Source organism: Seriola aureovittata, chromosome 23, assembly GCF_021018895.1.
Source record: "Seriola aureovittata isolate HTS-2021-v1 ecotype China chromosome 23, ASM2101889v1, whole genome shotgun sequence".
Classification (NCBI taxonomy): domain Eukaryota; kingdom Metazoa; phylum Chordata; class Actinopteri; order Carangiformes; family Carangidae; genus Seriola; species Seriola aureovittata.
The window spans coordinates 3,741,700-3,763,574 of NC_079386.1; the positions used below are offsets into that span (position 1 = coordinate 3,741,700).

The window sequence follows — 21,875 nt, forward strand, 5'->3', positions numbered from 1 at the left end:
TTGATAATTGTTTTATTACTCTGTTTTTGCACCTATTACCTTTTTCTCAAAAAACATGTTTTCTACATTAACAGCATATTTTGTGTATTTGTCTCTACTAATTGCACCACCTGTATTTTTCCTTTTGAAATGGCCCACTTATTCTCCTGTCAGAAATGAGGCCCTCTACATTTTACCTGGCAGTTATTTAAGACAAGGTTTCTGCCTGGAGAGAAGTTATAAAACATATCATTATGAAAGCAGAGAGGATTTAATTGTCACTCTCTTTTCTGGCCTTTTGTTTGCATGGAGAAGAATTTAGTGTAAGAACTTCATTGGTTGCCTTTCCTCACATATGCACACAAAATGCTTTGCAGTGTGCAACTAATTTATGTTAAATTGTTATCATTATGAACTGAACAAACTGTCAGCTAATCCAGCAGCTAGTCACATGTTAATGCTGTAAATGTAATGCCTTTGCAGTTGCTACATACATAACCTCATAACATCTGAAACATCATATAACAATATGATCGCAACAAGTGAACATGCTAGTCAATAAAGGAGCTTTTAAAAAAAAAAATAAATAATATACTCATATTAGTGCTGCAACCAGTAGTTGTTTTTGTTGTTGATTATTCTATTGATTACTTTTTCAATTAACTGGTTGTTTCTTTGGCAGTTTTGCTAGATAAGTGACTTACAACATCAATTAATTTCTAATTAAAATTGTTGCTGGGTAATTTTTCAGGCAATTGATTATTCAAGTAAGGGGTTTACCATTACATGACCCTGTAATTTATTTCAGGTTTATATATTTTCATTTCTTTTTTATTTATGTGAGTTATTTGACAAGTTGAGTCTGAATATAAACTGTGCGCACATTCAAGTGTGTGCAGACACAGACACACAAATACACTCAGAACAAGTGCTGTCTCTATCTCAGCTGCACCTCTGGTGAAGACGCTGACTTTTGATTAAAGGGAGAGAAGAGGTGGGAGATGGAAGAAGGAGGGGTGGGAAAATGGCCAAAGCTCTGAGTAATGCCATAGTAAATTGTAATGTAAGACAGGTCAGCGGGAGAAAAAAAAGCTAAAACACACTGCTCTATTGCAGCACTCAAGCTACCTAGCCCATCATTTATTAAGAGAGCACTAACTGAGTGGAAAAATATAGGGGGGCAGAGAAGGACACAGGAGGGTTATGAATAAAAAGGAAAAGAAAAGAATGTGGCAGGGAAGGTGATGCTTTTATAGGACTGTGTGAAGGACTTGCAGTTACCTGCAGTATTCAGACCCCTTCAATTTTTACACACTTAATTGTGTTTTCTGCCCATCAATCTACACTCATCCATAATGAGAAGGAAACATGAAAACATGTCTTTAGGGATTAATAAAAAAATAAATAAATATAAAAAGGTCAGGTCAATCCACCTTACCACAATTTGAATCTTACTTTAATGGAGGTTTACTTAATTATCCTAGTGCCTACAACTTCCACTGTGGCAAACTGACTTGACTGGACATAATTTAGAATGATACACACCTGTGTATATGAGGTCCCACAATTCAGAAAAAGTCAGAACCAAAACCAAGACATGAAGTCCAGAGGCTCTCTGTAGACCTCCATGATTAAATTGTAGTGAGGCAAAGATCAAGGGAAGGGTATAAAACCATTTCTAAAGCTGTGAGTGTTCATTGGGGAACAGTGGCCTCAATAATTGTGAAATGGAAGTGGTTTGGAACCACCACAAAGAACCCAATGGTCTCTCTGACAGAGCTTCAGAGGTCCTCAGCCCACTATGAGTTTAAAGGTCTCTGAGCGCATGAGAAAAAAGATTCTCTGCTCTGATGAGTCAAGAACTGAACTACAAACACAGTGTCTAGCAAACACCAGGCACTGCTCATCAGCAGACTAATATCATCCCTATTGTGAAGCATGCTGGTTGCAGCACCATGCTGTGGAGGCCTTCTCAGTGGCAGGGGCAGAGAGACTGGTCAGAATTGAGGGAAGAATTAATGCAGCCAAATACAGAGAGGTCCTTGAAGAAAACCTGCTCAAGAGAGCACCTGACCTGAGACTGGGGCAATGGATCATCTTTCAGCACAACAATGACCTGTAGCATCAATCCAAGATAAAGCGGGAGTGCTTTGAGACAAGTTTCTGACTGATCTTCAGTGGCCCAGTAAGGGCCAGCCCAGACTTAAACCCCATAGACCATCTGTGGGGAGACATGAAGAGGGCAATTCACAGATACCTCCCATCAAATCTGACAGGGCTTGAGAGGATCTGCTAAAAACATTGGGATAAACTTCTCAAATCCAAGTGTAGATGTAAGTGCAGCTCTAATTGCTGCGAAATGGGTACTGAATTATAAACTGAATGCTTTTGTCAATGAGATATTTCAGTCTTTGATTTTTAATACATTTGCAAAAATGTCTAAAAACATGTTCTCACTATGTTATTATGGGTTATTGAGTAAACTGATGGTTTGAGTGTGCAAAAAGTGAAGGGGTGTGAATACTTTCTGAAGCCTCTATATAATTAGGGTGATTTATATCTAGGACTTGACATGACATTTGATGCTGCCGTAATCACTTATAAAAAACCTTCAGCTGACGACAAAAGTGAGTATAATTAAGAGACTTGTGTTTTTTGACACGTGTTCATCTGATAATGATGTAGGTTAAATAATTAGATGTCTACTTTTATATCTATGACAATGGTGATTCATTGTTGATCGATTAGTTAAGAAACGATGCTGCTGATTGAAAATAATTAATATGGAGGAAGATAAGAAAGCTGATTATAGCACCATCACAAAATGTGCTGATTATGATTTAGATTATGACAAATTAATGGAACAGTGTGGATGAACTCAATATGGCTCCCAAACTGCTTGCACTGCCTTCACCCCTCCTAAAGCTTAGAGATGCCATGAAAGAGGCTGAAAACTGCTTGAGACATTTATACTATCTGACGTGAGGCGCTAATCCAGTTATGCTGCATGTGATTTGTTTAGTTATTATTATGCAAATAGATTCAGGTGCAGCTTTGGCAGACCTTGATTACTTTGCGTCCTCCCTCTCTGTCATTCACAGCCCTCTGCCAGGTGCAAACTGAAACAGTGTTAAAGATGAAAATGAATAAAGTACATGAGTTGTAATACTTCCTGTAAACAGGTACAGGCAGAAACTGATATTTCTCAGTTTTCTCTTCCCAACAACATCGCATTTCGACCGAAACCCAACTTCCACACTTTTTCTGCTCACTACGCTTTGAGCTAACTAGTCTCAAGGGAATGAAGGAAAACTTGTATCTTCCTGCATGAATCCAAAAATAATCCATTTAAATATTTTTCTTTATGAGAATAAGTCTTGACACTACTGATCTGTCTGATTAGTTTCAAGATAGTGACACTTGTATCAAGATAGATCTTTGTAAAAGTACAAGGAGCCACATATTAGCCACCTGGGGAATCATTTAATTCAGAATATTAAAGTAGAAAAAGGTAACTTGTTTTTCTTTGTCTGCTTCTCTGTGTTTGTGCATAGATCACGGGAATAAAAACACTTCATCTTGGGGAGTAAATGAAGTCTAGAAAAGCCACATTCAGGAAAGTGCTCTATGGGGGAATGTGATGGTCGCCGAGATCAATGAAGTAGACATGACCTCAGCATACCTCTCTTTAAGCCTTCATATCTTTATCATAAAAGACATAGTGGAAGTGAAATAAGCTGTTGGAAGCATGCTGTATCTTGTAGAGGAAATGGACTGTCTTTGCATTTAAGAGAGTGACATTGTAGGTTTTTTCATGGAATTCAACACAGAGGTTTCAGAGAGCCAGAAACCTAGTGGCCATTAAAGATGCATTCAGCCGGGATAGTTTCTGCTCGGCGTAAACACTGCAGATTCCTCTCCAAGTTGGATGTCTGCTTATTAAGACCTTGAAGCATTTTAAGACCTGAAGCCCTTAAAGCCAACACTGTCTACTCCTCTGAAGATTATGAGGTCAAGAAAGAGCAGCTGCAGTATTTAGACCTTGAGATTCAAATTCTTTTCTGTGCTTTTTCCATGGCGGCTGACGTAGAAATAAACAGGATTTCAATATTCACTGCTGGACAATGAATTTCTTCAGTATGATCGCATCTCTGTCTTGTCACTTCATAGATTTTCACCATCCTCTTGTTCCTGTTGCCCCAGAGATGCTAATTCTAAAGGATATTTCACTGACATGGCGTCATGGAAGAGGGTCACAATGAGAGGAAAAGGAAAGCATATAAATGTTTTCTTCTTGTAAAATGAAGGAGGAATGGAGAGGACCCTTGCATTATCGATTATTATGACATTTAATCTCCACACAATGTAATGGAACAACAGGAAAACCCACAGGATCAAACAATGTACTGTACGTATGTATATTGTCAGAGGATGACAAGATCATTTTTTAGGTTCCAAACCTTCACTTTGAATGAATGGAAAAATTACAGTGTACCCAAGAGGACAGGGCATGAACATGCACAGTGTACAATGGTACCTTCAAGGCCAAATGATGAGCAGATGAAAGAAGGCAGTGGAAACCATATATGCATTGTCAAGATTGAATATAGCTTGTGCAGCAGCAGTTCCAAGGTTCTAAAGAGGTTGAAATCATGTCCATTGTATTCAACATCATTTTTACCAAATACAACCTATACTACTATGCAAGACACTGAATTCCTATACTGCTGCTCAGTGTATCAGGAGAAAAATCTCCCTTTACAGAGGGGTAAGCAGGTGAAAATGATCTATGTAGCATGATGTCATTAACATTATGATTATAAATAATATAGACCACCTCTAAAATAAGGCAGAGGAAGCTGTTAACAAAACAGGCCTTTCAGGGTTGACAAGCACATGGGACTAGAAAACACTGGATTAGAAGATGGGAAACACCAGGGAAGAAGGACCGCAGCGTGTGTGGTCCCAAAAGCAAAAATTCAGGTGTGGGATTAGTTTGGAAAGCATCGACTGGGTGGAGAAGGTATCTGCCCAAAGATCCTATGTGAATCTGCGCCTAAATCATCTAAAGAATACAGGGTATCCAGTGTGTTAACATCAGGGTTGGGGAGAAAGTTGCTCCCAAAATTAAAACAGTTTTTTGAGATCTTGTTTATTAGTGATAGTAGTAATATCAGCAGCTGACCCAATGTGTTGCCGAGTTTATTGCCATCTTGACTTCCAGTTGATTTACATTTCAGCCCTGACCTTTGGTCATGTCAGTCAGCTAAAGAATGATATTGTAGATAGCCTACAGGTTGGCTAAATGAGTTTCCATCACAGGATGCCTTGGCTTACCCTTACTGACAGGCTGACAGGGTTAGGTGATGAGATATCCAGAAAGGGCTCAAAGCAAAGGATGTATGGATGTATGGATGGATTTTTGAGAGCCAGTCGTCAGTGTGTTTTCAATTCTATGGTTGCCTAATTTGGACACTAGCAAAGGTGGGGACTGTGGGTATGGCAACTATGTAAACCCTTTTTTCTGTCACAGAAATAAAGCACAGAAATGAAGCATTTTCTACGTGAGTCTGGTTCTATATGTACATAGTACTCTGTTGAATTGCCTTTGACCAAGGCACTTAACCTGCAGCTACTCCACTCAAGTTATTTACAGACTGTAGACTCTTGTAATAGACAGGTCGCACACGAGTATATACAAGTCTAACTCTGCAATCACTAAAATATTTGCATACATGTGGCTTAACTAAGAGGTTTCCGCTTAGTGCCACTTTGTTCTGCCTCAACAAACTATAGTACTCTGCTTTTTTAACCAAATAATGTATATTCTGTACATTTTATATGTACCAAACAAATAAAATGATTATTATTCTCTCTTTGCTGTGTACTGAGACTAATTTGATTCACTTGTACAATACATTAACAGAATCGTCTCTACATTTACTTAAGTCATTTGTTACAAGACTAATTGTAGGATACCTTTACTTGAGTAAAGATTTTTAAAGTAAAGATCTTCCCACCTCCTGCTGCCTCTGCAGCTGTCAGCCTACTGGCAAAGATCTGGGAGGCACAGGTGTCAGCTTGTCAGCTGCCGTCTCTCTTAGGCGTTTAGCCGGCTCAAAGGGAGGTTTGGAAAAGAAATCCAATCTCTGCCCTTGTGATATTGTCTTCAACTGTCCACTCACCGAATTTGATCCCACTTGGTGGCAAATCAGGTTAAACGCGTGCATACATGCACATCAAAAGTTCGAACATGAAATATATGACATCTACATGAGGAGAGAGGTTAACCATTTCTGACAATGACATTACTAGGCTATGAAAGCATATATTCTTTTTGTTGTAAGAAAATATGAATGACAGACATTAAGTCTGATTCTTTATTTAAACATATACATACATACATACATATACACATATATATATATATATATATATATTATATATATATATATATATATATATATATATATGTTTGTTTTTTTTTATGGGGGGCTGTCACACAACACACTCGTACTTCCAACGTCTATGATTATTATTTGTCATATTAGTATTTGATGCAATAACTACACCTTTTTTATTTGTAAAACTTACATTAAGTGTTATGATAATCACCCAAAATTTGCTCCTTTTGCAAAAACGTCTAACATGTACAAATTCTGACAATGCTTTTAAACATTTTAAGGGATATGGCCAAAGTAAAGGGATTTCTAACAGCAAATTCCTGCTCCATTGTGATAATTAACGTGCTGCTAGAAACTCTTTTAGTATACCAATAAACACTGGTCATCTTCCAGCCTTTCATGTTTTTGTAACTGAAAAACTCCAGGAAGCATTCGACTACATGTGTTTCCTCTGGGACAGCTTGTACTGTACTTTGTGAAAACTACAGCTTTATCACTTGAGGTGTGTTCAGTCTTCGCGGGGATAGGGGTGGGGTGGGTGGGGGGAGACAATGGTTACAATTAGTGTTGTACCTGGTCTACTATGAGGTATGAAGAGGTTGGAGTATTGTGGCAGGATTAGCAACTAGCTTAGCTTGGTTTTTCAGACACTGATATTAACCGGAAAGCAGAAGAAAGAAAAGCTTTGGGGTGATCAAACAGCTAATCTCAATTTTACCGCTGGCATGAGCAGAGCTCATTAAAATGTGTGTACCTGTTTGTCTTTCTCTCCTCCTCTCTCTATCTTGCCAAACCTCTCCTCCATATTGTGTTTCAATTTGTTCTGCTTTTGTTGAAAAATGGAACATATTCAATGTCATCTCTTTACAATTCAACACAAGTCTGCCTCATTAGCAAGCGTCTTCAAAAGAAAGGGACAGGCACTGTCTGAATATGGTATGCCAAGTAATTCCTCCTCCCTGCATCTCCTCAACCTGAAAAACGCTTCATTAGATATTCTGCTGTAGTCGTTATTCCTCATTTCCCATCACTATATTTAATAATGGCATTAATATCTTTGACATTGTCGTGTTATTTGCACAGTAAAGCAGGTTGTTCCCTTGAGGGCAATGGGTGTTTGTGTTTACTCCCTTTTCCACATGACCAACACTGTTTACTTCAACTTCAGCTGTATAAGGGGCAGAAACAGAGCATAACTATAGCACCAGAGAGTCGTTAAAACATGATGCTATTGGTTCTATCTGCTTGACTTACTTTGATGATTTATTGCTCCGGTTTGAAGGATTTGCATTTAACTGTTGAGGTCTAGCACAGACAAATCACTGATTTCCAACACAAATAATTCTTACTAAAATTTTGAAATTGCTGAACTGAGATTCAAATTTGTAAGGGTAGTGTTGTTTTGTGACAGTGTCATCCATAGTGTTGCAGGACTAGAGACAGTCCTAAAACACAGAAATTAGTTAGCATTTTCGATCTTCCACTTCCTTTGTCTAGAACTCAGTGGGTTTTTTGAATGGGTTTGTGGTTTGATGTCTGAAATAAGGTCTGTGATTAACACAAGCTAAGGACATTTTCAGGTTGTATTCTATGACTTATAATACATCAGTGAATAGCCCAGTCATGATTTTTCAAAACTTTTACGCGTCTTAAAAAAGGCCGGTTGCTAATAAGTGTCTAAATGAGACTACAGAAGTTGTCGGGGATCACGCTGAACACAAAAACTTATCTACTCACCAGTCCACCTTCACAGCCTCGTTGCATTCAGCACTATACTGGTTATAGCATATAGCAAAGCACCAATATTCTCTTTGGCTTTAGTCAGAGAACATTCACTAATTAAACGTAAGTGTCCTTGTCGCACTAATGGATTAATGATCAATATATCATTGCTGAATTAACTGTGATACCTTGGCATAATTAGCATAAACAAATGGAAATAATTAGCCTCTGCCTACACCAAGTGGTATTACTGGTGTGAGTGTTCCCAAAAAGAAGACACATGATATAAACCTTATTGCTTCCTGCCACAAAGAGGATGCTGCTAATTGTCCCTGCTATCTTCCCCAGAGGAGGCTGCATGTCGTCTGTGTGATGGTCTTGTTTGTCTTTGGTAATTATAATGAAGCCTCCAAACGAACACGGTAATTACTAATGTTAAAATGCTGCAAGTCACACCTAGCAAGTTTAAAACATTTCACTGAAAAAATAAATTAATAAATATTTGTATTATACGGCACCTAAGAGCCAAAGCATTTCACACCATTAATGTGAAAGAATGTAACCAATGGCCCATCAGATCCATGTGAAAAAACATTTAAAAACAGGCGAAGCAGCCATCATAACAACAGGCTCATTAATACTTTCCTGAAGAGGCTGAGGGGATGTGTTTGATGAAAGAAATTCCTGCTTCGCTTTTGAATATATTCTGGAATAATTAACAACATTTTTACTGGAGCTAAATATTCACATCCTAGGCAGTCGTAAGGCTCATTTTGTCTGATATCGTCTGTGATGAAATCAAAAGATTTTGCTCTGATAGTAGAAAGTAAAAACAAATTGACCTGAACAAGCAGTCCCAATTTGATCATTCTTACACTAGTGAAATGTATATGGACCTACACCAATCAACTTTTCTTTCTTGTTTTTTCTCTCATAATTTTTTGGCCAGTCTTATGCCTTTATTTGACAGGAAAGTGGAGACAGACAGGAAGTACGAGAGAGAGAGATGCCGTAAAGGGTCCAACTGGCCGAGAGTCACACTGGGGACCTGCTGCTCAGGGCTCATTACACCCATATGGTATGCACCCTAACCACTCGGCCATCCATTTTAAATGTTGCAAGAAAATCATGAGTTTCCCCATCATCTCAATCATTTGGTGTAAGGTGATTGTCCAAGCTGTCTTAAATAATTTTTTAATTATTTTCGTCTTGCTGTTCTGATACAATGTTTCATATTACCGTGAGTTTTTAGTCCTGGTTCATGCAAATAGTTACGCTTAATGATGTGAACACTGTCAACCTCACAATGCATGAGAGTGAGTTGTTTGGTGTAAATCTGGCATTAAATACATATGAGAGGCAATGGTAATTGGACACTAGGAAAAATAAATACAAAGTCAAAACATGGTCTTCTTAGGGCCAAATCATGACAATTACAGTGTTGAGGTACAAACTTTATATAATAATAATAATGATGTGGAATTTCAAAGAGCAAAAACGTCTAGAAATTTTTTTTTTTTTTTTTTGTCCTATAAATGTCCACTCAGAGCATGATGGTAAATAACCTCAAAGGAATCTAGTCATAGTCTTAGAAACAGTAACTCTGCAAGTTCCCCAGTCTTTACAAAATCTTATAGTGTGATAATTAAAACTCTGAAGTGGCCCACAGATTAAATTATTTTCAGCGTGGAAGATAGGAAGGGGGAAATTGAGTGAAAAATGACACATATTTAGTTGTGAGAGGGTGTCAGTCTTTTCAAAGTCTTCTAGTATATGTTAGGCATTAGGCTGGAGTGCGAGCTGCTGGTCATATTGTGTGCAATACTTTCCATATCAAATGAGCAAAACACCTGCGTTCAACGTTTGGTACTGAAAAGTGATATCATGTTCCTCTTATCGTGATTAATTGTATTTTTCGCCTTCAGTGGTATTGCTAAAAGATTCTTCTGTATTATCATGTTCTACCATCATATTGTAAAGCTGCTCTGGCTTCTTTGATAAGGATCCTTTTAAACTATGTTGCACTGTAGAATCAACGAGGCTATTACAGGGAATGAATATGGTAATAACTGCTATCACTGTGTTCTGCAGGTTGTCAACGGGAATGACAGAGCTGTATTCCCTGTATGGTGTATGTTCAACATGTCTTCCTCGGAGACTCGCATTCACTATACAAAACTCCATTCACTCAGTGCTATCCTTGGGGACTGTGTGTGTCGCTCCCTCACCACACTTTAGCTGACAAAAGAGGGATGCCTTGAAGATTTTTTGCCTGTCCAAAAACAAAGAGAAGGAAGACAGAGAGCACAAAACCCATTTTCCCCATTTTCTCTGGGCAATTACACAGATAAAGCTCGGAGAATTGGGTTTTTTTTTCTTTGAAATGCAGGAGAAATGGTGTTAAAACAGAGCAAAGAAATTGTGAGAAATGGCTTATTGTTGCTATTTCTTCTGTGTTTGATTTGCAAAGCCTTGTATGTGACTGTTTAAAAAGAAAAAAAAAACGTGCACAGCATAGTCCATGTGTGAGTCCTGTGTTTATGTAAAAATAAGGGGGGGGGGCTGCCAATCATGCTTGGTAGCATATATCTATGTGTGCGTGTGTGTGTTGTATTTGTCAAGAGTCCTCCTCAACCTACACACATGTTTAGCTCTGGTACTTTGCTCTGGTGTTTATGACACTACAGTGTTTGAGCTGTGTATGATATTTTGGCAAGGGAACTGTCAGGGCACAACTACAGAGCAAGGCCTGAATGCCCAATTAGACGAGGGAATTGAGCATAGAGACATCTTCCCCCCACTAAAGTCCTATGAAATCAGATTTACAACTATTATTCTTCCCAGTAGCACCGAGCCGCCTCAACCTCAATCCCCTGCAGGCAAGGGGTGTTCAGATAAAGAAAAAGACCCCTGAAAATAAATAAGTTTCAAACACAGCGGCTCACAGATTAATAACACAGATGGGTGGGGGGGGGGGTTACTTCCCAGCCATGTATACTGTGTTGATTGGGCACTTAGAACGGCTGCCGTCTGTTTCATTTGTGAGACAAATCTTTCAATGGGGTGTCTGTAATTTTGAATATGCAAATGGAGCCATTGTCGCTGCGTGACTCTGGGGTGGGCAACTGAGGGATGTTGTCGGTGCACGCTTGGTTGGTGGTGTTTTATAAGGAAGAGGTGCAATTGTCTATTAATCATTCAGGCTGAGTGAGAGAGCATTAACAAAAGTTGTGTTGCCTGGAGAATGCAGTTTTTCCCCAATTAAGCGAAGACAGATTATGTTTACATTTTCTAAACTATATATGACAGCTGAGGGTGTGTATCCCTTCTGCTTGGGGGTTAGTTAAGACGCATTGCTGCCTTACTGCAAAGGACACAGTCCAACATGATTGCAATCTGGTGGGAGAGTTTAAAGATGGGGTTGATGTGGGATGGCATGGTCCAGCACCTTCAGAACATCAGCACGCTTCCTTAAAACCCTCACTGACAGCCTCTTAATGATTCTCGTGTCTTATCTCCGAGTTGATTGACAGCAGTCTGTGCCACAGCCTAGACAGAAGCAATCAATCAAAGAGAAAAACCTTTCTAATTACAGACATCAGTTACTTCACTTTACTGTAGGAGATCAGCAGAGTAGATATACTACAAAGAGTGCACAGATGCACAGGAGACTAGTTTTATCTATCAATCACATGCCATGCATAATGACAACACATTATGCTGCAGCTCGATATACTGCAAAAAAAATAAAAAAATTAAAATGAAAGCAAGCATTCATTATATCTAGTAATTGCTGATTACTCTATTGACACAGCAGTCGTGTAAAATGAGTACCAAGTAAAGTGACACAAACAAAGTGACAATTACATTCCTACTCCTCAGCATATGTGACAATAGCATAATTGGCTGTGTGCATGATTCACTTTATTTGAATTTCACCACAAAGTTTTATGAGACCAGGCTGCTAATTACATGTCTCGCTGCTAAAAACACTGTGGCTAATTTTACACTATTCATTCCCCGCATCTCCAGCTTATGGAAGGGTGTTCTGTGTTCAGTAATTTGTGTCTGTAACCCAGCGTGAGGACACTGGCACAGTGCCATTCCTCTACATACTACCCTCTTACGAATATCCCTGCTAATTGCACCAAGCATATCCCAAAGGACAACACTGTAACAAAAAAAAAAAAAAAGTTTAAGTCCGGAAATAAATCATTGTCTTCCACCGAAAAAAAAAAAAAAAAGTCTGGGGCACCTTTTGATCTTATGACTCCTCACCGTCAGTGGGCCCCCTGGGGGGCCCTTCGTGACTTCAGTAACCTCAGCCTCACCACCAGCTTCCTGGTGTCTTGCTGTATCTTTTTCTCTTTGACTCCCTACCTTTATTTCCATGCTGTCACTCTTTTCGCTTCACAGGCAGCCACTCCAAGCATCAAAATAACACACGAGACAACCCGACTTCTGAGGTCTAAAGCCTACAATTACCTGAGCTTCCAGCCCCAGTGGCCCAGGACCAGAGATCTATTCACACTTAAGTGCCTTGTAACCATGGCTATTATTTCAAGATGATTTACGAGGGCGAGGTATTTTAAAGTCAAAGAGGTAAAGGTGTCTCCATCAAAAGACAGTCATTGTACCGTGGGTAAAAGTGAAGTGTGCCAATGTGATTTTTTTTTTTTTGCCAGTCAGACAGGCAGCTCGGTAGAAACAAGCGAGTGAGAGCAAAATAATATAAAAAAAGAACAAAGGAGGAAACTGAAGGATGAGGTGATCAGCTGTCTTCACCTTGGTCCACAATGCTGGATTTAGGTCATGTTGGGATAGCAATTGGCTAAAGGACTTTACTCTGCTCCAGTAAAGCCAACATCTGCTGAAAGGGGGGGGGGGGGGGGGGGGGGGGTCATCTTTCAAGGTGAAGAGGATAGGCTGGCACAGATGCTGCCAGGCTTTTGTTAAATCTTATTTGACCCTCTGTCCACTATTGTTTGGCAAGCACATTTACACTTGGCAGCATCATTTAGGTTTGTGTTTATCAAAACAATGTTGGATACAAATTCCTGTAAACCTTGTTATTTCTGACGCAATATCTGACATATGCACCAAGGTATGATTGTGTAATAACAGAATAGCAAAGAGTATTATTATGTTTTATTATGACGATTGTCTTTTGGTCAATTATCTAAGAATAAAAGGTTTTAAGATCTTTTTTAAGAAACATTCCACTTCTTCAGTGACTGAGAAACCATTGGATGTAATGGATCTAATCTAAATGGAATTTGAGCTGGCATGTGTTCATGGCCCCTGTCCAATAACATTTAAGGGACAGACAGAAAGATGACACTGGAATGGTTATTTCCTCTCAGTGGTGATTTTGTGTGGAAGAGTGCTTGGCAACCTGCTCTTACCTTTGAGGTCCAGGTTGCGGGCTCCATTGGAGTGCTGAGTAACGGTGCGTGAGTCGATCTTGAGCGTATGTACGTTGTTGGCATCCCGGGACACCACCACGTTGTGCCACTGGTTGTCATTGAGCGGCTTGTCTGAGTTGCCCTTCATCAGCGACGGCCCGTTGCCCAGATCAAAGACGTAGTGGACGTAACTGTGAAGAAAGATTTTGGTGTAAGGAGTGTGTGAGAGTGTCTTGTGTATTATTACAACATAATCCAGTGGCTGTTCTTGAAAGGAAGAAAATCAAAATAATTGCGTGTCAGTCAGAGCAAATGGGGACAATTATGTTAGTACTGATTCGGTATCACATCATAATGTTTTCTTTCAGTGACTCACTGATGACAGGTCACAGTCAAAAGCACTCAACCTCCAATTGCCGTGATGAAGTGAGTGAAGATTGGATAACATTCTGCTCCCCTACTTTGTTTCTAATGTCTCTATCCTCTTCTCTGCCTAAGAATATATTTCTTAGGAACATAATATTAGCAGTTCATGTGGCTGCACATGAAGCCTGGGATTTACTCACTGATTTGACATGTAAATATAGAAACCTGCTTTTTTGTCTACAAGCCCGTTTGCCCACAGGCAGCCGAGGTGGCACAGTTCCCTCCTTCACACAAATATGGCTCTCTTGTGTTTTGGGTTAAGGCTATTGTGGCTGTTTCATTCAAGGTATGTGTCTTTTTTTTTCCTACCCCGATTCCAATTCCTTTATGTAGCCTCTTGTCTTTGTGTGGCAGAGGCAGCTCAGGCTTTTGTGTTGTAACAGTGCTGAATATAGAAGCACAAGAGGAAGACAGATACACAAACGAAAGCCTCTTTTTGATACTCTAATTATGAACAGTATTTAGGGTGATATATTCACAAGTAGGTTTTTTCAGGTTTGTGCAAGCTTTTTCAAGCCTTTATAGAAAATTCGACAAATACTTTGACGGTCAGAGAAATGCATTGAGCTCACAATTTTGCATTAATACATTATCAGTTATTAGATTGTTACATAAAGTTTTCAAGAAAAAGTAGACATGATTATCCGCTTTCTGTTTCTCAGCCAATAACAACCTGTGGTATGTAGAGCTTCCAAATGAGTTTTTAAAGGTCCCGTATTGTATAAAGGTAGATGTCCATGTCTTTTTTGATTATAAAGCAGGTCTAGGTTCGATTAATATTGTGAAAGTATCAAAGTGTGCAATCCACAGATAGAAAGAACACAGTCCGTATTCAGAAACTGAGCTGTCAGTACTTTCGTGACTTTGTGATGACACAACAAAACAGTCACCCCTCTCAGCAATGCGACTAAACAACCTTTCCTGTCAATCAGTTAACTGAAATTACATGGAACTCACCCCTTCACCAGTTCCACAACGATGAAGTCGCTGCCGTCCCCAGAATTGAAGAGCATCAGGCCGTCGGGCGTGGTGGTTTTGAACTGAAAGAAGAGGTGCATGGAGGCATAAGCTTGTAACGTGGCTAATGCTAAGTAGCTGCCTTTCATTCGAAACGTCACCGGATCGGCGATGATGTGGCGCATGCCGAAGCGGGCGTTCAGCTCGCAGTAGGAGATGTCCCCATTTTTACACTGGTCTAGATATGGCAGCCCATTGAAGGTCAAGCCCTGGAGGTGGCCAATGAAGTTTGAGGGCACCACGGATATGAAGCGGCGCTCGGTCATGATGCCTGTCTCTATGTTGTGGAACTCGAGACGCGTGTGGGCACCAGTCATCTGGCCTGAAACGTTGGAGGGTACAGAAAAAAGAGCATTAACTTAGAAAACAAGTGGTAATACATTAATTGCAGCACAGTAAGGCATCCTGGGAAAACATTTAGGATTATGTCACATTATAACATTGTGACAGGATTATAACCATTCTCAGCAGATAAATTCCATATGTTTTAAAGAAGAATAAATATGATATAATATTACTAATAAACTTCTACAGTTTTATAATTTCAATGGAAACAGTATGTCAAACTCAAATTTTAATAATGGAAAGCCATGATAATATTATAATGCATTCATAATGCATTTAACCTTTAATGCAATGCTATAGTACATTAAACTGTAATTTATGGTGTCTGCTACACTAATTTAGCAATAAATACATATTATATGGTTCTGGCATCTCTTTACTATGCTTACATTGCTTGGCTTAACAGTGTGCGTGCAGCATATGGTTTTATTGCATAGGTTCACAAAGGTTCAGTCTGTTTTTTTAACCTGCTGTGAAGGATAATATACAAACATAATATTGCAGAAAATCTTTTGTTTGCACTCTACATTCCACAATTTATATAGTGTTTACTGGGAGATGTTGAGTAATGAGCTTGGCAAACTGCCTTCCCTGCTGATGCCCGGCCAGCCTTGCCAAGACTCCCTGGGCGATTCCTCCTTATTTTCTTCCCCATGAACCAGTTTGTGAACCAGTTGGAACTTCACAGGGTCATCCCTTGCTCCTGGCCTCAGCGTGCCTACTCTCTTTCCTTCGTCTAGTTTACACCTTTTTCCTCACCTCTTTCTTCATTCTTTGCCCTGCCATCCTTTTTCGCCCGAGGCCACAATACAGTGAGTGCCTGTGACTCCACCTCATCTCTTGACCTTTCATCCTTCCTTTGCTATTTTCTTAGACGTTGGCTGAACCTTTTCCTCCGTGCTTTGTACACAGCTGCTCAGCTGCAGTTGTTATATGCTTGAAAAGCCTCTTCCCCTTAATTTCTCTTCTGTGCTCAGTCTAAATTGCATAGTTTCTTCTTTCACTTTCTTCATATGAATGTATGGATTCACTACTGTTGCAACCAGCTTGTTCACAATTTATGTTTTTTAATATGTGACGTACTGTGGGTAAGATCGTGTTCCACTTATCTTAATTTCAACATTATTATGACTGCTGTCATTAAACACTTTTTTTTAAAGCTGTTACCAGTCTCCCTCAATATCAGTTTAATTAGCTAATGACTCTTTATTGTCATAATTAGTCAGTTTCCTCTTTTAAATGAGTCAACTTTCTCAAGGTGGATTCATTTAATGTGGGGCTATTACATGGGGATTTTGGAATACACAACCCTTTGAGTAATCAATCCCTCTGTGTCCCAAACACGACTAACCTTCCACTGTGACGTTATCCACAGACAGCTGCAGGCTCTTGCCTCTTCGCACCACCTTCACCGTGTGCCACTCGTTGTCGTTTAGCTTCTGCCCCGCGAACAGTATCTCAGGTCCTTTGCCTGTGGTAGGAGGGGGGGGGATTCAAATCACAAACAGCACAGCGGGAACGGTGTGTGCGTCTACTCACGCACCCACACACAGACACACAGTTCACACATGGTAGGTGACAGAGCTACAGGAGAAAATCTGCATGTTTGCAAAACACATTCACACTATGGATTCTCCCAGTATACTGGGAATGAAAGGAATCAAATATGCGGCCTGACAGACTGTAAAATCGAATGTCTTCTCGAAAGCTCACAGCGTTGTGGCGGGATGTCATCAAAGACAGTTGGACAAATAAGTCATAACCAGCTGAGGAAGTAGATTAGAACAGGCAGCCAACGACTGCTGGAGATGCTCTGTTACAAGCATTTTATGAAGTCGTGTTCTGCTTTCACAGAGCATTTCATGTCTTAGTTCAGCACATGGATGATTCTCTCAACACGTCCTGCAAGTGGGGGAGTTGATGGGCGAGACTAGATGGTTTAACTGCTCATCCCCCCAAACCACTCCCCTCTCCTAATTCTTCTCCTCTCCCAGTTCCACCACTTGCCTCTCGTGCTGCTGTTTTGCCGCTGCCACTGAAAGAAGACAGTTTGATGCAACGGCATATGGTGTTGCAGAAATGCTTATTAGAGCCATAGTTACATAAGCATCTTTTCAAAGTGGGGAACAGGCTATTTATATCCCGCCATGACAGAGCCTTATTACACCAACATTAGAACAAATTGTTGGCATGAGGGATTGACAGCGGGAGAAACAGTGGATTTTGATTGAGACAGTAGTTATTAATACCTTGTTATATGCACCATGATGAGTTGATGGGATTTAGTCAAGGTAGTGGCTATCTGAGCTGTGTCAAAGTTAGTTTAAGGGTTCAAAATAGACAAACATGAGAGGGTACGGCAACTAAAGGGAAATCATCCCTCACACAGCTTCAGGAGCTGAAATGAAGCCCTGGCCATAGTGGGATAGGCACAGCGTCATGACACCGAGGTGAAGGTGATCGGCGAGCACAGACAGGAAGGAGGATTCTGTAAACAACAAAATAATGAGAGGAGACGTCCACCTTATTGGCAACAGGGGAGACTGAAATAACAGAATGCTAGAGGAGACCAGTCGCTTCCATTAAAAAGGCTATTTGTAAGTTTTCTCTGCCAGGGAATGTGGATTCTTGCCAGGAGCAGGTGGTGGTGATTGTCGCTTCACAATAGCATCAGTCATCTTTGTGTTTACAAGACGAGAGGTTATAATACGCCCTCTGAGCAGTGCAACGACTTCAGTGCAGATCTGAGGCTAAAGTGAGTCACTATCGCTAGGGCTAGCTGGTTAGCGTGCTAACTTCAGTGGAAGAAAAGAAGTGATAGCAGCAAGAGTTACAGTGATATTTTGGGTTATTTCACATGGAGTTGCATCTCCAGCGTGCACTGTATTACTCCGCAGATCAGCTGTTTGCGTCGGCCAGAGCTAAGCGTAGGTGTGCTTGTGCGTATTAATATGGATGTTCACAGTTGAAAAAATGTAGTTCCAAAGGAAAGGGCTGTTTGATGGCAGGATAAAGTTGTGAAAATATTCAAAATAAAGCATACACCTCAACTGATGTTAGTTTTCTTTTCTGTGGGCATGTTTATTAAATGGTTAAAACATGTTTTTGCAGAAGGCCCCGTCCACAGCAGCACATCACTCAGCTTCTGTGCCGGTCTCCTGGCCGCTCCTCTAAACTGGGAGTTCACTGATCCGAATCTACGGCAGATAATACACCGACTATCACTCATACAACCCCACGTCAAATAACCCAAACTATCACTTTAACTTGGCCGTCACTTTCCACTGCTGATCACAGCTGTGAATGAAGTTTGATGCTGAACTCTCAACATTTCTTCTTGACTGGTGAGTAAACAGCTGTTAATGTTATGTAGCAATAGTAATACTTACACATAGCTCTTTTAAGCCACCTCCTGTACTCTCTGTGTTTTTAGGCAGCTCTGGAGTGGAGCTAGGGCCATTGTGTCACTGTGGCTGGTAAATAAAGAAACTGTGACATCAAAAGACCCTGCCTTTCTCACACCATTAGCACTGATGATTTGTTTATTATAGATCTAATATTAGAAATCCCTCTCCACTTCCAGGGTCAGTGGCTCTTTCCCGACTGGCTGGCCGCCTGGAGCCTGAGTGTATTATACAAGGTGCTCAAGTGGATGATATAGTACAGACGGGTGAAACATGATTGTCCCCTTCCAGTTGTGTGTGAAATTTAGTTTAGAGTAAAAAAAAAAGAAAAAAAAAAAAAAGAAAAAGGTCCCATCAATTGATGGCCCCGCCTGGCAAGAACACACACATGGCCCACTGGAGAATTGTTTTCCTATTTACTCCCGTTATTTTTTTATTATATTGGGTTTTTTCATGGGCTTTTTGTCTTCAGCCACATGAAATTGGATAGAGAGACTTTTGATCACACCATGTGTGAAGTAAATATAAAGCAAAATGCTGCTATATTGCTGCAAAGAGAGAAAGAGTGTATGAAAGTTGCCAGAAGCTGATACAAAGATAGATAGGAGGACAGGGTGGAAATGTGAAAACAGATGATGGCAAAAAAAAAAAAAAAAAAAAAAAAAAAAAAAGATAACTAAAAAAACTAAAGAAACAAGGTGCAACAGAGTGGCAGCAGCAGAGTCGGCTGGCTGATGTAAGATTGTAAAAGTTAGAGGAGTCTAGTGCAGCACAAATGAATGGGAATGGCTACCCTTTAGAATAGAGTCCATGTAATATTTATTTGGCTTGGCTGCTATAGGCCACAGGAGATCAAGGACCACTGCTTCACACATAGCCGGAGCCATTTGGCCATAATACCACTAACAATGAGGGGGCAAAAGATATATATGCTGCTCTGGCTGGGCTGGCAGAGCAACAAAAAGCTGCGGCCAGAAGGTGGGAAAAGTGCAGCCAAGGAGCCATAAGGTTGCAGGGGCAAAGTGCGATGCCCAGTAACGACAACACTTCAGGAAACGCATAGGAAGGGTTGCAGTCACACTCAATCACAAGTATGACTATAAAATTAAAACACTTTAACTTAGAAAATATGACATATTGGTGTATTGGCTTAATGCCCAGATCATAATGCCAGCGCCGTTACTTAAAAGCAATGACAGCCTCAAAACCACATACTGATGAAGCACCTGGTGTTGGCTCAGTGTGGTATATTGCTGACAGTGAAGTGAAGCTTCATTTCACTGCTCAGGTAACACAGGAAACAAGAAAGCTGGGAGTTAGCTGTCCCGGGTTAAATGAGCCGCTAAGCCTTTAATGCAGCCAGTGGCAGAGAAAAGTACTCAATGCTAGAAAAACAAAGGAGGGGACGCAGGGCTCTTAATAAAAAGAGCGGGCGATTATTAAAATGCAATTAATTCTTATCCTGCCACTTGTGCCCTCTCACTTTTGTCTTAGAGAACGACGGGGCAAAGGACTGCGATTGTGTGCGCAGCAGCTTCCTCTTTCGCCAACACTGCGTCTCTTTTGCGTCTCTCAGCTTGTCACTTTCCTTGCACTTTCTAAATATGTCCCACGCGAGATGAAGAGATGCCAAAGAGATTTCTGAGCTGGTATAAAAATAGCCGGGGCTGTGGATTATTTTCATTGACTGTGTCAGCACACCATAAATGAGAGGTGTGATGTTTGCGGATTGTTGCTTAATTACCAGCAGTCATCCATCACTGGTTGCTGTGTTCTCTCTGTAAACAACCTTGATTAATGCAATCGGATCAATGAAACACAAGCCGTCAGCCAATAGCTGCTGGTTGTTGCCATCAGTCTCTATTCAGGCTGCTGAGTACTAGAGCACAGTTGTATAATTATCATGTCTAAACACCAATCAAAACAATTTGAGAGAGTGAAGCTGATCATCAGTGTGCAGTGGGCAATAATGACAGCATTTCTACCACAACAATCAGGAGATTCAAGAGAAATGTTTGTTTTCTCCTACTGTGCAAAAGTGGCACAGAGCTCCAGATGTCTCTCAGGCCGCTGATGAAAATGCGTACACTCATAAGTCTGAGAAGCATCTGGCAAACCGAATAAGTTGCCAAGCACAATTAATTATCTCATTCTTGTTTGCCACAGACATCGCAGCTTTAAGCTCCAACATCAACTAACAATGCTAAAAACACTGCTGAGAGGCATGTTTCATTTTGTTTCTTTTTTGCATTCTGCATGAAACCAGAGCTCCGTGTGGTCTAGCTCACATCCCCACTGTCACTCAGGATCATCCCTGACTGATGCTGGCCACACAGCAGACCCAGCAAGCTTCCCTGACATGGCTGTTACGCTAACGAGCGTGCCAAAGTCTGATGCGGGCCAGAGGGCTCGAGGCTGGCCAAAGAGGAACGGTCACTGCTAGCCAATGCAGTGTCTAAAACAACACCAACACAGCATGATAAGGCCACAGGCAGTCCCTGGCAAGTCGGGCTGCTGGTGCAACAGTAGACGACAGCAGAACCGGCAGTGAGTCATGCAGTCATACATGAGGACAAGCCACTGAAGCCGGACGTTTGTCAGGGTCTCTCAAGCATATGTATTTATACAGTGTTGGGATTGTAGGAGTCAGGGGTAACTGTAGGGTGTGTCAGCAAGTCAGAGGGTCAAAGTTTGCTGTGAGGGATTGAATGAGATGAGCTAACCAGACAGTTTATACCCCAGTCCACTCAGTCACACTAAAGCCCATTCAGAGATGTTGAGGAAAAACCTACTTTATGTTAAAATGCCACTGGGATTAGGATTTAGATCAGAGGTAGAAATAAATTTATGTACATTAAGACATCAGCGTAGTGTTGGAAAGCCTCCAATCAGCCGTCACAGAACAAAATAAATGTAACACTCGACAGAGAAAATCTTTTATCAGAACAATGCCGTGCCCTGAATATGCCACTTTGCCTTTTTCATCTCAACACTGACTCAACAAAACAGAGGAACCTGAGCTACTATGTTAGTCAACTTCCATAACAGCAGATCCCCTTTTTACTACGGCGTCAAATTCTTTTTTACAATGTTTGACAGAACCTGCCACCCTCTGTAATTCAAATTCCCCGGAAGAGAACATAATGATGAGCAGCTAGCACTCGGGATTTCTG

The 21,875-nt window shown here is 40.6% G+C and overlaps 1 protein-coding gene across 7 annotated transcripts in view; it reads right to left on the bottom strand.

The window, feature by feature from the left end:
* The window catches only part of nrxn2b (neurexin 2b), a 721,062-nt gene that overhangs the window by 321,753 nt on the left and 377,434 nt on the right, over positions 1-21,875 (bottom strand). For all 7 annotated transcript variants that reach the window (XM_056368788.1, XM_056368786.1, XM_056368783.1 and 4 more), the window contains 3 exons: positions 16,650-16,769; positions 14,894-15,275; positions 13,511-13,701 (listed from right to left, as the gene is read on the bottom strand). In XM_056368788.1, the coding sequence (XP_056224763.1) occupies positions 13,511-13,701; positions 14,894-15,275; positions 16,650-16,769 (693 nt within the window). The remainder of the gene's footprint in view (positions 1-13,510; positions 13,702-14,893; positions 15,276-16,649; positions 16,770-21,875) is intronic.